This window comes from Xiphophorus maculatus, chromosome 20 (assembly GCF_002775205.1).
Source record: "Xiphophorus maculatus strain JP 163 A chromosome 20, X_maculatus-5.0-male, whole genome shotgun sequence".
NCBI lineage: Eukaryota > Metazoa > Chordata > Actinopteri > Cyprinodontiformes > Poeciliidae > Xiphophorus > Xiphophorus maculatus.
In genome coordinates, this window is record NC_036462.1 from 15,748,212 (window position 1) to 15,765,592 (window position 17,381).

Consider the following 17,381-nt stretch of genomic DNA (forward strand, 5'->3'; position numbering starts at 1 on the left):
TCTTGAAAACATAAAAGGTTTCATATCTTATTCACAGATGACCTCCCCAATTCAAGATCAAAGCAGTTAGAGGGCTTTTAGATCTCTGACATTTTTCACATGTCTATGATTAATTTACAGCCATTTAAAAATCACAAGTTCACCTTTTCACACTGGGAAAAACCTCTGGGCCACATAAACTAAAGGAAATGAGCTGAGCAAATTAGTTTTTGATGGCGTTCATGTGATTTTCCTTTTTATTTTTTTGACAACTGTCCTTTTAGTGACAATGCCCTTGTGTTCCAGAAGAAATTAGATGTCAGTCATTACCTAGTAAAAATAATGCAAATTGTAAGGTGTAAGTTTGGTGTGTGAGCAATAGAAGTGTTGTTTGAGAGGTGTAGATTATACTGGTGTACTTAATCTGTTGCTTAAACTCAGTATTTTCATGTTTTTGTACTTTTAACCACTTAATATTGGCGGTAAGGTTCTCTGGGGTCTAAGAAGGAGCAGTAACGAGAAGTGAGAGAGTAGAGAAAGAAGCAGAGATGCAACAATCAGAATTTGTGATCAAATTTTTCAACACTGATTTAAGATGATCCCACATTCTCAATTGTTGTAAGAAGTTTTAAAGAAAACCACTTTAAAATTTATTTTGTTGTTGTATGCAGTCATTAAGTATTTAGACAAATGTTTATGGCGCTGACCTTCCTGTTATCTGCTGTCAGAATCACTCTTTCTTGCACCCACTCTTTTTATTTATTTATTTATTTTTAAATGTATTTTTAGTTATTTCTTTTAGTTTTTCCATGTATGGTTTTGTTTTTAACCTTATGGTCTATTAAGACATGCTAACAGCATGTCTCAGTTAACACATTTATTTTATTTTGCTTCGTTGTATCACTTTCCTTCAGTCAATCAATCGCTTGTCTAGGTATGTAGAAAATGTAAAAAAGTTTCTTCTTAAATCTCTGTTGTTACTCTAACTTTATTTTTTGGGTCCTAATAGAGTCAACTATGAGTTTTTTTATAATCTGTAACCTCACCAAGGAGTTTTGGTCCCTCAACCTCCAAAATGGTGCATTCACTGATTGGAAAAAGGTAAAAACTTTCAGTGTCTGACCTTACAAGGTCAAATTGGAGCCCATAGCACCCCAACACATCAGACAAGCATGCACACACACTCATACCTAAGACAATTTAGATCATTTTTAGAGACCAACTCGTCTCATAGTCATGTTTTTGGACTGTGGGATGAAGTCAGAGTACCCAGAAAAAAGCCACACATTCAGAGGGAGAACATGAAAAAAACAATCAAGGCCAGGACTCAAACACAGGAGTTGGACAGCATTGTTACTCACTGACCCGCCATTCTTAATGCATCCAAACTGAAAACTTTACAAACTAATGTTAAGATTTTCTTGCTGAATTTCCACACCAGCTGAGTTGTGTGTGTGTGTGTTGGGGTGGAGGTGGGGTGTTTACCTTTCGGGGCCGATGCGTGCGGGTTAATGAAGAGCAGTAAATGAAATCCTTTATTGTGTTTGATATAATGTCAGCTTCCATTAGGGAAACTGGTGGAAGGAATGATTGCTAGACTATCTGGGAGAGGGTGTGCCGTTTGCGTGTGTTTGGCTTTTTTACTTCACGCTTGTGTGGACACCCCAGGGCACAGCAGAGCCAGAGAGTGTCTTCTGTAATTATAAAATCATTAGCAGGTGTCCAGAGGAGATATGAATATGACTGTAATCTGTCCTCACCCATGATGGAGCGCTTGTCACACACTCAAATGTCAACCTGTCTCCACTTGCACATCGGGGGAATTCAGATTCAAAAGGTTTACTCCTAGCGACTGTACTCACTCATGGCGTGAACATGACAGCCGTCTCCATGTTCGGCCATTTTTCAGTCACTGTTGTCGCCCTGCTCAAACAAATCATTAATGGAACAAATTGCACATATTGAAATTTTAGGTGTTAAAGGATGTGACCTTAAAGAATTTAGGTTTTTATAACATTTTTTTAAAATTATTGTTATGTTGTGAGAGTATAATATCAGACAGATAATCTGTGAAAAAATAAAGTACTTGTGTCTTCACCCAGTGCTTCCTGTAGAAATGCATCACTTAGACAGAAACAACCAATCAGAGCCAGGAGGAGGGTCTTAGCGCTGTCAATCACTCTCATGCTCACCAACTCCCTCTTCCTTTTTGCTAAGCTGTATCACCACACCATAGTCCGCTACGAATGCTAATGCTAGTTAGCATAGCCACTGATGACCCTAGGCAAATGTTTTCTGTAACAATAAATTGTTTTTCAAAATTAGCACATTAATCAGCATACATGAGGTTGATTGACAGCGCTAAGAGCCTCCTTCTGGCTCTGATTGGTGGTTTTTGACTGGGAGCCGTGTGATTCTTCAGACAGCAGCAGTAGCTCAGGTAGGAGGTGAAAGAGATCAATCTTTTCACAATTTATCTGTCTCATACTTTCACAACATGGTGACAGTTTTAATAAAAATGGGGGAAAAAAAAACATATTTTTTATAAATGTTACATACTGCAACTTTAAGGTGATGGATATTTTATGTTCCCGTCTGATGTTTTTTAAAATCAATCTCATGTTGAAACTGAGTGAAAAACAAAGCGAAAGACAGGAGAACACGTATCCGCTCAGATGTTCAAGTGAGCAGACATTTTCAGCAGTGACAAAGTCACATTGTAATCTGGAGCAGAGAGGCGGTTTCTATAGCAACGCTAGACATCTAACCTACACGCTGCTGCTTTTGCCGAAGTCTGAAATTGGTGCGAGGAGCCTGGTTGGAGAAACAGTGATGGGAGGAGAGAGAGATGAAGATAAGACATGGCACGAAGGAGAAGGATAGAAGGAGGAAGAGGTGGAGGAGTGATGAAGCAAAATGAGAGGAAAGGAAGCAGAGTGAGATAAGAGCGAGGAGAGGATAGGGGGTGTAGAAGATGAGCGCAGGAGATTGATGCAGGGGAGGGGCAGGAGATCATCACCTGACCTCAGTGTTTGTCTCCCTTTTTGTATTTGTTGGTTCACTCTGAGTCATAGATTTAATTTACTGATAGCACTTTGTGTTGGTGGGAATTTCTCCTACGTTCAACACTGAGCCCATGCCCAATCTATATGTGTGCAAATGAATTTAGAAGTTAAATCAACACCTTATGCAATTTTCTTTGCATGTAAACAGCATACATTTCATGTGCATAAAGGGTAAGGAGATCAGTGTAGGATAATTGCTGTGCTTATGTGGAATCAGATGTGTGTTTAACCTAAATCGGTACCCAAAGAGACCTGTGACCAGCTGCAGCAGATGGCTCCCCTGACCCTGGTCATGACTCAGGGTCATGGTGGCTTTGGAAACACAAGCATTGAGCTGTCTCATCTGTGCATGTGTGCTCAGATTGCAATCATGAGTAACTACAAATTACCCAGGGCTGCTAGGGAAAGAACTGCTGTGTGCCGTTGTGGAATATTTGGATTAAAATATGGCTTTATCTAGTCCAATATTGTCTTGATGTATGTTGCCTTTCTGGACTTTAACAGCTTAGTTGCTTTTATCAGAATAGGTTAGGTATCTAGGTCATGGGTGTCGGATGGTCTGTTTAGAAGCAGGCAGTGAGTTCATTGTTTTTGGTAATACAGTTTAGTAGCTTCTAGTTTATTATAGTACAGTTCTTTACAGTGAAACAGCATAAAGGCAATATTATGCTATTTAATTTTAAAGTCTAAAGTTGGCAGTGGAAAAACAAACTTAGAACTACCAAAGATTCCCAAAATGGGAATCTTCGTCCAGGTACCAGAGAGGGGCCAGTTTGGCCCTGTCCCTAGAGCTACCAAAGAGGGGCCAGTTTGGCCCTCCAAGAGAGGGTGTGAAGAGGCGCCTTTGTTATGTAAATAAGGCCATTACTATCCTGTTCCAAGGACAATCAGCGTGAAAGTTGATGTAGTGAGTTTGGCTCTCCTCCCCCCTGCTCACCAAATGCAGTATATTTCAAGTCCCATGCATAGTTTCTCTTTGCATGGTAATTCTTACAACAAATCCTGATGTTGTTTTCTAAGTTTTGTCCCTCTAGTATCTTGTCTTGACTCTCAATTTTCTTTTTTAAACAACATGTTAACCAGTTTAATAGCAGATGCGCTCTAAAACTTTGTATATTTTGCATCCTTTGTTTACGGCTTTTTTTTTTTGCAAACTTTACAACAAAATTAAATGTCTTTTCTTAGTGGTTAAATTATCAGCTAATAAACTGTTCATGATCTACTGCATACGTTTTGTTAGGTCAGTTGTTAACCTAACAAGCAACAACAACTGCACCATTTAATTGATTTTAAATGTGTACTATAGGCAGAAATGTCTGTCCACTAGCCTATATTAATTATTTAGTAATAAGCTGTTGTAGTGACTGGTGGATGGTTATGGTCTTTTCTATAATTTCTTCTCTGAAATTGCAATAGAGGACTGGGGTTTCACAGCACACTATGGTGAAAAGTCAATTTAATGATGTCGATGAAAGGATGTTAGCTGCCATCTTCCAGGTGTGTTCAGTTGGAATCAGAGAGTAATTAGCAGGAAAACTAAGAGTACTTGTTCCATGCAGGTCATCTACATCCTTTCAACAATTGTCAACGTCTAAGCCTATCACACTGCATGCATCCTCACCCCCGTCTGTTGACTGCCTCTTCTGCTGTTGGTTTTGTAGGTTTAAATACTCAACAAGCTGTCGATCTTTTACACAGCATCAATGTTATTCTTATCTCTATAAAAAACACAGAAATAACCCCCGGCATTTATGACATGGAACCATAAAGAAATCGAAAAGCAAACTCTGGTCTACCTAATAACCAGGGTTATTAGGTGTGGTTTGAATGCATAAGTATGTGCCAAGCAAAGTGAATACCATTCCAAAAGCAAAACGTGAATTGTAGGTCAAAGCATTCTGGATAAATAAACCAAAGCAAATGTGCATGTCTTGCGCTAGCGGGAGGAATTGCTGGTAGTCTTTTGCCAAAGATAAAAATGAAGTCATACAACTGCTAAAATCTGACGTGACTCTGTTTTTGTTTACATGTCATGATAATCATTACATTCAAAATTGTAACATCTGTTACATTTTAAGTTGATAAGATATGCTTTCACACTGCATTGTGTTAAACAAATGAAACCCCATTAGCAACTTGTTTATCCTCTTGCCTGTGAAAATGCTGCACTAAGAATCACTGAAGGAAATGACAGAACAAAATCTGAACAAGACACTAAGCACAACTTGATTCTTAAAAATGTAAGCAAAAGTGGGGTGGCCTCAGATTTTAGCTGTTGTTGGATGTTTATTTTGTCTTTGGGTAAATGTGAAAAAACAAACACTGTTCAACAAAATCTGCTCAGCATGAGTCGGGGATGAGGCATCAAACTATGGAGAATGTTGTTTTTCACACAAGTACCCTCTGCTGTAGTGCGTTTCCTGCTTTTGGAGCGGTCTCAGGACCACTTGGCATTCACGTATACATTCAAACCGCACTACAGTTCACTTCAGCTGAACCGAGACCTAGGCTTTTAGGAGGACCAGAGTTCACTTCTTTGGTCCGCATTAGAGTTTGAGTACACATTCACACCTCCCTAAATCAACCAAATTTTCTAGGCAAATGAAAAAGAGTATTAACGTGGGCTAAAGAGGGCTGGTGTGAATTTACCCCAATTCTCCTGAAACTTTGGGAACCTGTGGCAGATGTGTGCAAATCCACTCTCAATATCTTGTACATCACATGCCAATGTGTTATAAGTGGGAAAGGAAATGCAATTTTTTTCAACTTGTGGAGAAGATGAGCTATCTTATGCTGAAGATTGCTGTGTATTTTATCCAATTCACTTGTGAAAAAAAAATCACAAATGCATTGAACAAAGATACATTTCAAACATTTTTCATGTACAATATCAATAAATACAAAGTTACACAGAAGCAGCACAGCGGTGTGGTAATTACCAATGTCTCCTTGGAAAAAAAGATCTCCAGTTTGAATCGTAGCCTTGGATTTATTCTGTAGAGTTTGCGTTCTCTCGTGCCCTAGTGTTTGGACTTCCTCTAGCAGTGCTAAAGCATAAATATTAATAATATTCAAAATACCTTGTTTTAGTACATCTAAGTAGCCATCTTGGTGTGTTTCTGTGTTAGCCCTGTGTTGAACTTTAAATTCTCCCTAAGATACATTCTGCCTATCATCGACAGATAACTGTATCCAGTTTTTGGGCCTGAATAAGATGTAAGCTGGTACAGTAAAAATGTCAGAAGAACATTTCTGAATTGCTTGGGTAAAGGTATTGGTCTCTGTAACTCAATTCCATCAGGGTTGATAAAAATGTAAATGCAATAAAGAACCTTGGATTTGATGAAAATGTTTACATTAAACACTTTGGTGAGCACACTTGAGTCTATGAAACACAAAATTCTGCCTTTTTCACATGCAAATGGTAAAAATTGAGTAAAAAATCTTAAAAATAAATTATCTTCTTTCCATTTACATAATTATCCATTGAAATGTTTTAAAATTAAGAGAAACAGTGCAATTGCACGTCTGTTTGCAGTCATTTTTATATGTATAAAATGTGAGCATACGCCTAAATGTTGAATTGGGGAGTGGGGAGAAGGTGACTTTAACTGCTGTGTATTGAGCGTGAAAGTTGATGTAGTGAGTTTGGCTCTCCTCCCCCCTGCTCATCTACAGGGATGCTAATTAGACCATTCAGAGTCGTCAGTTTGGCCACATTTGGATGCTAATAACCCAGTTTGGCCCCTCTTGGTAGAGATAGGAATTTCTCAAAATCCTGGTAGTCCTAGTGTTAGGTGGGTGGAATCAACTCACTCACTCTTTGGTTACCTAGCAACAACCTGTTGAATAACTCATGGTTACCTAGCGACTACATGTAGGGTAACTTGCGCAGCAGCAGCTTAAGCAGCAGTTTTCACGGCGTTGAGTGAAAACTGGATAAAACATGAAAGGTCATGCCACCAGTTTGGCAGTATTTCAGATTTTTAAAACACAAAAAAGAATCAATAATTATCTATATCGACTGATAAGACAATGTCAGCTATATGAGATATATGGATGTATCTTATGATTTTGATTTTGACTTTGATTTTATTTTTTATTTAATGTAAACACAGCAATACATTGTTCCCACAAGTCTGATCTGCACCATCTTAATAGGCAAACACTTGTGCAATGCATACGGGAGTCATGGGTTTGAGACCAACAAAAAGAAAATATGTAGACATTGTTGACCAATGTGCTAGAGAAATATACATGAACAAACTTGCTGCTGTCAGACTGGCCCCGTATGAGATGGAGAAGAAAAATAAGTCAGACGAAGTGGACAAGCTGCCTCCGATCTCCTACTAAAATATAGTTCACTACCTAGTGAACATGAACAGTGTGTACACCATGGAGAAGCTTCACAGCCTGAAGTCCAGGGATGGATACAATCAATGTTTCAATAACTTAGTAAAGGACGTACGATCTCTTCATGTGGATAACAAGGTTCTGGTGACTCGCAAAGGAAGTACACGTAGTAACATACATGTAGGCTACATGTTCGTCTTTGCTTGCAGATAAAAGCTACATTAGCTAAACTAATTTTGCTAGTTTGGCAGTAATAACTACAGTAAACATTACTGATATTTACATTAGTATAAATATCTGTGACTGAGTAATACTTATAATGTACTTATTGTATTGTTTATAAGTTAAGAACAAGGCAAGAGCTAGTTCTAAGCTTGTGGCTTGTTCATTGTTGTCATAGCAACCGCCTGCCAAGATGGCTGTTCATGGAGGTGTGACGTCACATGAGAACTACTTATATCTTTTCGAAATCAGCAGAATATAAACAAAGATTTGTAATGGAAACACAGTCACTGTCTTGTATCTGTTTGTTCATGTTGTGCTCTGGATGTGGAGAACCAGGCATTTCTCTACAGAAAGCTGCCCTGAATTAGGACTTGTAATGCAGCAGCTGTAAGAGTGAACGCCTTAGAAATGACAGACCAGTCTGAGCAGGACTGGGCTTTGGATCCATCCTGTTGGCAGACACGACACCCCGTCTCCCCTCCCTCTTTCACTGTTTTTCTCCTCTACTCTTTCTCCAAAGGCATCAGCTATTTTTAGCCCTGGCAGTCTTTTTTTGTTTCATTCTACACACTCGACCACCATACATCTCCCTTCTCTCAGTCCATCCCCTCATATCAGCCCGACCTAAACCTAACCTCCAACTTAGCCAGTTTGCTCCCTGACTGATCCGCTCCGATCCCTCCACTCTTCTCATTTCCTTCCATCTTCACTCCTGATCCGTTTCAGAGCTGGAGGGAAGATGGAGCTGCTGGCAGGTTGAGGATGTGTGTCAGAGAATTTTTTTCTTTCTCTTCTTGTTCTTCTTGTTCCACAATCGGCACCCTGTGTTGGTGTCAGTTTCAGTTTGATCATACCTTTTCCCTTTTTCCAACTCTTTTGGTACTCCACTTTCTTGGCTGACCTGTGCTTGACCGTAGCAGTGATGTCTTCAGGGGGCGTATCCTGAGAGTAACCCAGAGAAATTTAGAAAAGTAAAATAGTAATTCTTTGAATATGATGTTTGTAATTGTTAGGGTGTGTCTGAATCCTATTTCATTCCTTGCTATTAAATGTAAGTGCTACGTTTTTAAGTGCTGGGGCCTTCAATTAGGGAAAAAGGGGAAGGACTCTTAAACTAAACAAAGATTAGCAGGAGATAACAGAAGGAAATTGAACATAAACATATTTTCATGGACAATAACAGCAGTGATGTTTTGTTTTAAGTCTTCAAATACTATTGGTTTTTCTGTTAATTGTTGGTGATTATCACAAAGAAATCCCAAAAATGTTCAATTTAAAATATTTTACCCTCTTACCAACCAGTATATTGTTAATTTTGTTCATTTCAACAATCTAAATTAAGGAGAAAGTATTTTGATTAATTGTCCAAGAGAAAAATTATCTCAGGAAGTGTATTAAATTTTGCTGTACTGAGTTCTGGTTGCAGTCTGATTAATTATCAGCATAATTCAAGTCTGTTATTTTGGAACAAGTTTATACTATGTAGTGCAGTGTGTTGGAAAAGTATTAATGACTCAAAGTTTTTCACATTTTCTCAGATTACATCCACAAATTACGGTATATTTATTTGGGATTTCATGTGTTTAATCAGCATAAAGTAAAGCATAACTATGAAGTGGAAGGAAAATGATACATGGTATTTAACTTATTTTGCAAGTAATTTGAAAATGATGGCAAGCATTTGTCATCAGTAACTCATCTGGCATATTTACAGACCAAAATGTTTGCTCATTCTCCCTTTCAAATAATTGTATCAGTCAAACTGGATGCAGAATATCTGTTAAAGCTCATTTCTCATTCTGGTCTCATTTTAGGTGTTTAGATTGGGTGTAGGTCATTCAAATGCATGGATATGCTCTGATCTAAGGCATTTCTCTGTATCTCCTCTTGTATGTTTAGAGATGTTTTCCTGAACCTCTTTCCCATCATCTTATATTGGATTTATCCAGAGGTAAATGAGTGGAAGGGCACAAATAAATATGTACTCTGCACTTTTCATATATTTATTTGTGTCACATTACACAAACCATGTATCATTTCCCTCTTACTCTACAGGTATACACTACTACTACGATGTAAAATCCCAGTAATATACACCTCTGGAAAAACTTAACTTAATATTTTCCAGAGCTGTATACTGCAGATTGAACTTGTATGACAAAATGTGAAAATTCTACATGGGTATTGATAGTTTTTCAAGGTACATTTAATTATTTTGTTAGAATATTTTGCGATACAGTATCAAATTAAAATATTCTTAAATAAATCAAAGTAGATTTTACTTTCTTAATAGGTAACATTTGCTGATATGTTTTCTCCTCCATAATAGGCAAAATGCAGTACCTGATCTGGGCTTGATTACTTGACTCCTACAGCGTATTAAACCAAACATGTTTACTAATTATGATAACGTATCAGTCTTTCCAACGAGTGTCTGTTTTTACAGTGTGAAATTTTGAATTAAGTGCCAAGGAATATAAAGCTAACCCTAGGTAATTAATTTTAACCTAAAATGAAGAGGATGCATGTGTGAAAAAGCAAAAATCTCTAATGCTAAGATAGAAATAAATAGAAAGCGTATAAAACATGAAACCACAGTTTTCTGTCAGCCGGCGTCCCTCACCAGACTGCGACCGCAGCTCTGCCAGTGAGGGCGCATCAGTCACAGCGTTGCCCTTGAGAACGCATCCTCAGCCAGTCTCTACTCATCATAATGAGGCAGACCACACGGTGGATGTTGCTTGCCAAACACTGCCAACCCTCACGCCTACCTGGGAGCCGATAAGGACTCCAGCTGAGAGGGAAACGAGGACGACTGCGTAGCCAACCTGCTGAAAACGAGGGTGGATAAAGTCTGAAAGCTTGTGTGTAAAAATCTGAATCTGGTAGCTAAAAACTCAAGTGGTTAAGTGGAACGAAACAGTTAAATGGAGTGGTATAAATTTTCACTCCTATTAATGTTTTTTTACATGTATTTCTGCTCTCTGCTTGGGAGCTGTTTACCACAACTCCACACTAACAGCAGAGGGTGATAAAACTCCCACAGAGGAGAAAAAGTAGAGGAAAAGGTCCTGTCCACACCAACACTGATGCTTTCAAAGAAGTCTTTTTTCTCTGCTTGATTTTTTCATTTAATTGCAAACTAATTTGTAGGTGAAAAAAACAAATTTTCCAAAGTGAAGATTTTACAAAGCTTTTTTTTTATAATGTAGTTATGTAAATGGAAAAGAAAGCTTGAAAGCATAAAATGAAAGCTGACTTTTTTCTCCACACCCACATTTGCTTTATGTGGGTAAGAAACAACAGAAACGACACCCTTGTGGCTGGTTAGAGAAAAATTTTACTGGCTGCTAAAAGATTCTACAAAACAATATTTATTTGTTTCAAACATGATTTTGTGCAACATTTGACTTGGCTTAAAATATGTGGTTAATTTAAATTTGTTTAAAACTTTTTCCAACGTCATTTGCAACCCTTGAATGATTTTGTGAGGTTGCTGACCGCAGTTCAAGATTGGTACGAATTTTGCCCATTATAGGGTGATATTTTCTGAAAAGTGAAAATCTTTTAATTCGGAGGACATTTTCAATAAGGGGTTTTAATGTTGAGGACAGACTTAAAATCTAGACAAAGAAATAGAAAAACACTTTATCCAAACACTCAAAAAAAATTGTAGGTCTTTGTTTAATGCGAATATTTTGAATATTTTGTATTTACTCCGAAACCTAACCCTATCCCTAACCCCTTGCTGAAGTTCTTGAAACCCCCTCTAAAACCTATTTTAGTAGTTCAAACACCAAATTCACCTTAATAAACATTAATATCTATATTGGAATCTGTCTTAGTACTATCACATAAGCTAGTTAATGCATCTCCCTTTGTGAATACAGCCAGTCAGTTCCAATGAAAATATATAGTGCTCCTGGATTGGCTGTTTTGCAAACCTTAGCCAATAGTGTGCTAACTAGCTTTGTGCCTAAGGATTTCAGCTCCCTAAGCTGCATAATCTTTAAAATTGTTTTAGATCTGCTCTACAAAAGAATCTGCAAATAACTAAATTTTCCACAAATAATTTGAAGTAATGTTCCTCAGAAAAATCTGCAAATAGGTGAATCCGTGCACATTATTCACGGGGGTCCACTGTATGCGAGACTCTTTGTTTTGGTTCCATGTTGATATAAATATTCACTAATTTATCTTTTCATTAAAATTTTCCATGTTTAGAATGTTCTTCCCCTGTATTTATGTATTTATGTGATAGGTTTTTATGTTATACCACCTTCTGGTTTCTAAAATCTGGATGGGGATGTTTGTAAGAACACAGAAAAAACAATATTAATTTGAGAAAAATGCAGTACTGCGCTGCTGGGTCCTTTTTCTGGCTTCATCTCAGACCATCTGACTTCACACTATGAGATTCAAACTTGTGCTGAACACAAGTTTTGTACATCTTGCCTCGTCATGACTATCATTTTACATCACACTACTCCTCCTGTGTTCTGTGATGCTGATTATATTCTCATGCTGAACGGTGTGATTGAATATAACCATGACCTCTCTCTCCTGCTCACCACCACAGGTCGGGACTGATATAGGCACCGCTATATCTTCTCTCACCATCTTTTCTTCTTACTTTTCTTTTCTGCACAGGAGAATGCCATTTCATACTACGATTCGAAAGCGGATTCAGACTATGTGAGTACAGTATGGACTGCTCCCTAACCCCGCCCCCCCGTTTCCTCGCACCGTCTGCCTGCCTTGACCCCTCCAGACACACAAAATCCCACTCATCCACTTCCTGTTCCCTTTCACCCCTTCCTGCAAGCCCTTCCTGCCCCTTCCCCTGGCCTTCTCGGTGTTGATGCCCTTCCTTCTCAGGTCGTAGGATCCTGCGCTGTCTGTGTGCATAAGTGAGTTGGCACTGCTGTATGTTGAGCACGGCCAGGTCGACATGCATGAGTCTGTGAATTCTGATGTCCTCCCCCAGACCTTCTCTCCGGAGTTTCTTTTGTCCGATGGATGAGCCTGTTGTTAGCGGTCAACCTGACCTATTGCCGTCCTTCAAACACAAATCGCGCAACGACGTCCAACAGCAGCATAGCTTTTCTCTTATTTATGTCAGTCATCCCATTCAAAGAAAAGTTTCAGATGCTAAACAAATAGATTTTCCCTGAAATTCCTGCACATAGTACGTTTTGAAATCACACCGACTGATTGATTAAGTTTCAGGGAGGCAGGGAAGAATCCCTTTTAGATCACCAGAGCAGGGAGAAGATGGAGCAGAGAGTGAGAAAAGAGAAGCAGAGGAGCAATAAATCATGGTGTGATTTTCTCTTTGTGCACGACAGTGTCGTGATTAATGACACAGCGCTTTAGGGCCTGTCAGCACATCTAATTGGAGAACATCGGTCATCATTAACATGGCACACTGAGGCCGAGTCTGTGACACACCTCTGACCCGCTCGTCTACAACTTTACGACCTCCCAGAACCGATGGCGGGAGTCAGGCAGAGGTCGTTCTCTGAGTTCCCACCAGTTACCCTCCCAGTCGGTCTCACTTGGTGAATCTCTTCAGTTAAGCTCTGATGCTTGAATATAATCCTGAACTATAAAGAGGATGTCACATGAAATTGGTTTCAAGCAAAAGGTAAGTCATTGTCAGGCTCTTTTCCCCTCCTGTGCACCTCACCTCGTTAATTTCTCCTCCTGTCGCTTCACCCTTATTACAAAAGTGAAGTGTAATGTACCCGAGCATGTCCGATATTCATTTTTATGGTAAAAAAATGTATTGACATTTTCAGATTTTCTTAGCTTTTTTTTAATTTGCTGTAAACCAGACAAAGAAGCCTTTTTGGATACTGAATAAAATATACATTACATCCGCAATTATTGGTGATCCTGGTGAAGTTATGTATAAAACCTTGCAATAAATCTATCCATCCTTGTATGTCTTTTGCTGTGGATTTGCTCATTGGAGAAGCAGTTCAAGGAGAAACACCCAGACATCCCTCTGTCGATCAACCCAGTCCAGAATGGACAGACAGCTCCTCTCTTTTAGTGCGATGTTCTTAAAAAAACCTCCAAAGAGATGCTGGAACCAAACCGATTCCTTTCTATGCCGATGAGCAGCAGAAGTACTCAGGATTATTTAACACCTGACAGTTCACCCAACTCTGTTCATTTAGGGATCAAAATCGCAACATTTGTCACATTTTCATGTGGTTAAATTTCAATCTGCACTGTATGAAGTGATCTGAGCTCTTTGAAAAACCTGTTCACCTCCTCACCTGTGGTGGCGCTGTATCACAAACTACTGAAGGAAACGACACAAAAAGCTCTACAGAAGACATGAGCTCAATTGCCTTTTTTGAAAAATGGAGTATCATCAAATTTTAGCAATTGTAAGATTTTTCTTTTGTTTTTGGTAAAAGGCCATGATCCATTTCTCCTGCTAGAGCTAGACACTTTGCCTAGCTCTAGCATTTGTTTGTTTAGGTTTTATTTACCCAGAATGCTCTGCCCTACAGTTCACTTCCTGCTTTTTTTGCGGTCTCCAGTTCACTTGGCATTCACATATACATTCAAACCACACCAGAGTTCATGTCAAACGAACAGAGTCCTAGGTTTTAATTGCACATTCACACCTCCCCAAATGAACTGGACTTTCTAGGCAAATAAGCCAGAGTTTGATTAAAGTGGACTAAAGAGGGTAGGTGTGAATGCACCCTTAGTCCCTCATGGATGAGCTAGCACCTCACCCCATCCTGAAACCTGGGTGCAGCTGCTCAACACAACAAACTCATATCAGGCGCTTTTATTGGCAATTGTTTCAGAAAAGATCCATATCACATAACCACAAGTAGAGTCTAAACATGGTAAATTAAAAGGCTTTTTCTCTTCGGATAGCTCCGTCTTTACAGCAATAAACTACAGCAGGCTTGACGCTATCAGATTCCCAATGCTGCCTTCCCGTCTCTCCTGCTGCATCCGTCCTTTACTTATGAACAAGACACCAACATTTCTTAATTTTAAAGAAAGCACTTGACCTTTTTGGGTTGTACTCTCAACACTCGACTGCAAAGTACTTCTGTGCATGCTGAAGGTCACGGCATGTTTTAGATGTGTCCCTGCTCTAACAGAGCTGATTCAGACAGCCTAATTACCTTCACAGCATGTCATCGGGTTTTACAGAAGCCTTGTAATGAACGACGGTTTTGATCTTTCCATTGTGATAAACAAGAAGAAGATCACAACATATGCAAGACAGCAGCACTCAAAGACCAACTTTGGACCACTGTCCTAAACAGGACAGATTTTGTTGATATATTTAGATCATATTCTGTCTAAAAAGGTCAGATTGGTGGAATCCAAACTGCACAGGAAACAAGTTTGACTGTGTGCAGAAGATATGGACACTGTTCTTACCTCTGTTGAACAAGACCACGCGGACCTTAAAGGCAATTTAGTTCCGAGCTTTCTCCTGATCCTTAAAACCTATGTAGACTCTACAATAATTTATTTATGTAAGATTTCATTCCTAAATAGATGTGTTTAATTAAAGATTAGATTTGTTTTAAATGTTTTATTGTGTGGGAGTGAGTCTCACCAGTAAGTAATCTAAATGAAGGCCTTTTATACATCTTTACCATGGTGGTAATAATTCTACAGCTCTGGAAAAAATTAAGAGACCACTGAAAACCTCCTTTTTATTCCACCAAATGCTGATTTCTGAACTCTTTCCGAGTTAAAACATTAATATTGTTGTTTCTAAATGAATATGAACTTGTTTTCTTTGTATTATTTGAGGTCTGAAAGCACTACATCTTCTTCCTTATTTTGACCATTTCTCATTTTCTGCAAATAAATAGAAATTTTTTGCTTGGAATTTCAGAGACATGATGTCAAAAGTTCATAGAATAAAAGAAAAATGTTCATTTTACTCAAACACATACCTATAAAAAGTTAAATCAGAGAAACTGATCATTTTAAATGGTCTCTTAATTTTTTCCAGAGCTGTATGTTTAGAAAGAAATGGCTACACCTCATTCTATAGCAAAGAATAATTAAAACATAAAAATATTCTTTGGTCTGCTTAATTTCACATTAAATGCAGCACTTTAATCTGCCTGGTAGAGAAATACTGCCAATCATGACTCTAGGTTGTAATTTGCTTGCAGCAGGACTTTCAAACACATAAAATGAATTACTACAACTTTGATTATGATGTTGGTCAATCAAACTTTTTCTGCTTTTAGGCTGTTACAGCATGACTGGCACGATATCCCGGACTGTCACGTAACAATGCTCCCATCTGTGGGGTGATGAATGTTTGTTTTGCCCTGGCAGAAGGTGTGTGTGTGATGTCGCTTTGATCTGACGCACACCCAGGTCCATGAGTGATGCTTCAGGTTAGCCGTGGTCGGCGCAGGGCGGGACTGGAAGAAGCTTTGAAATGTCATCTCTGGCCCCTTCAGCCTTTAATTAAGCCTCGAGAACGGGGAGATAAAATTAACAAATTGGGTAATGAATCGAGCAAAACAGGTGGTAGATGGTTGAAGAAAATGAACCAATCAGTCTTTCCTGTGTGGATTTATTCAGCTTCTAATTAGACACTGCCTTGGTTAATTATGATTGGGCTCTTCTGGAGGAAGGGGGGGTACCAGCTCAACACTGAGAGAATTAGTCACTCTAAATGACAAACAAATACTGAGCTCTGACAGTCAACTTAGGTAAAAGCTAACATTTTAAAACCCAATTGTGTCGCAAAAAAACAAAACAAAAACATTTTTAGCTATTTGTGGAAATTTTAATTATTCAAATAAAGAAAAAATATACTATTGTAAAAAAAAAATATTTAACCTCCTGAGACCCTGCATCCTCATATGAGGACATTACATTTTTGTAAACACAGATGTAAATAATAACATTGATTGAATGGTCTTATCGTCACACAGATAGACCCAATGTCCTCGTCTGAGGACATTGGGTTTTGAGAAAACCACTTATTGTAGAAAGCTGAAATTTCATTTTTAGGCCAATTGGGTCCTTATGATCCCAAATGACAAGGAGAAATGTATATGCAAAAACAGACCCATTGTCCTCATATGAGGGCATTGGTTTTGACATAGTTCAAGAGCACATAGAAAGCTAAAATTTAATTTCAACTAAAATTAGGTCATACTAATCCCAAATAGTAAGGAGACATAAAAAATGCACATCAAACAAAAGCCCGGGTCTCAGGAGGTTAAAATGTTATTATCTCATTGATTACCACCGTTCATTCCTCCTGGACAACCATATAGAGGCAGTAGACAATCGCCTGTGTTGTGTCAGCCATCCGTCATGCTCAGCATGCATGTAGCGACAGTGGAGAGGAAAAACTCCCCTTTAACAAGAAGAAATCTGCAGCAGAACCAGGCTCAGTATGAGTGGAAATCAGATACACAAAAAAGAAACAGATGCACTGATGTAGGATTGTTTTCTAATTTCATAAAAAGTAAAACTTTAATAGCAGGGAGGGATAATATTTAGATTTTGGCAGCAATATCTTAACTGATTTCTTCTTTCATTTTTAAAGCATAAAATGAACAATTGAAATAACAGCCAGTAATGCAAATCGGAGAGTAGTAGAAGAAGAAAGTGAGAAAAAGTGGTTGGTTTGTCCTCAAGCAGCCTAACACTATAGCAGCATAACTACAGAGATATCTAAGAGCAAGAGAAATATACAGAATTATGTTTTCAATAAGCCTTTATTTAGCA

At 38.5% G+C, this 17,381-nt stretch overlaps 1 protein-coding gene across 5 annotated transcripts in view; it reads left to right on the forward strand.

The window, feature by feature from the left end:
- The window catches only part of LOC102223620 (voltage-dependent calcium channel subunit alpha-2/delta-2), a 219,883-nt gene that overhangs the window by 130,199 nt on the left and 72,303 nt on the right, over window positions 1–17,381 (forward strand). For 3 of the 5 annotated variants that reach the window (XM_023324995.1, XM_023324997.1, XM_023324996.1), the window contains exon 5: window positions 12,273–12,317. The exons of the other annotated variants lie outside the window; for them this stretch is intronic. In XM_023324995.1, coding sequence (XP_023180763.1) covers window positions 12,273–12,317 — 45 coding nt within the window. The remainder of the gene's footprint in view (window positions 1–12,272; window positions 12,318–17,381) is intronic. 5 annotated transcript variants of the gene reach the window in all.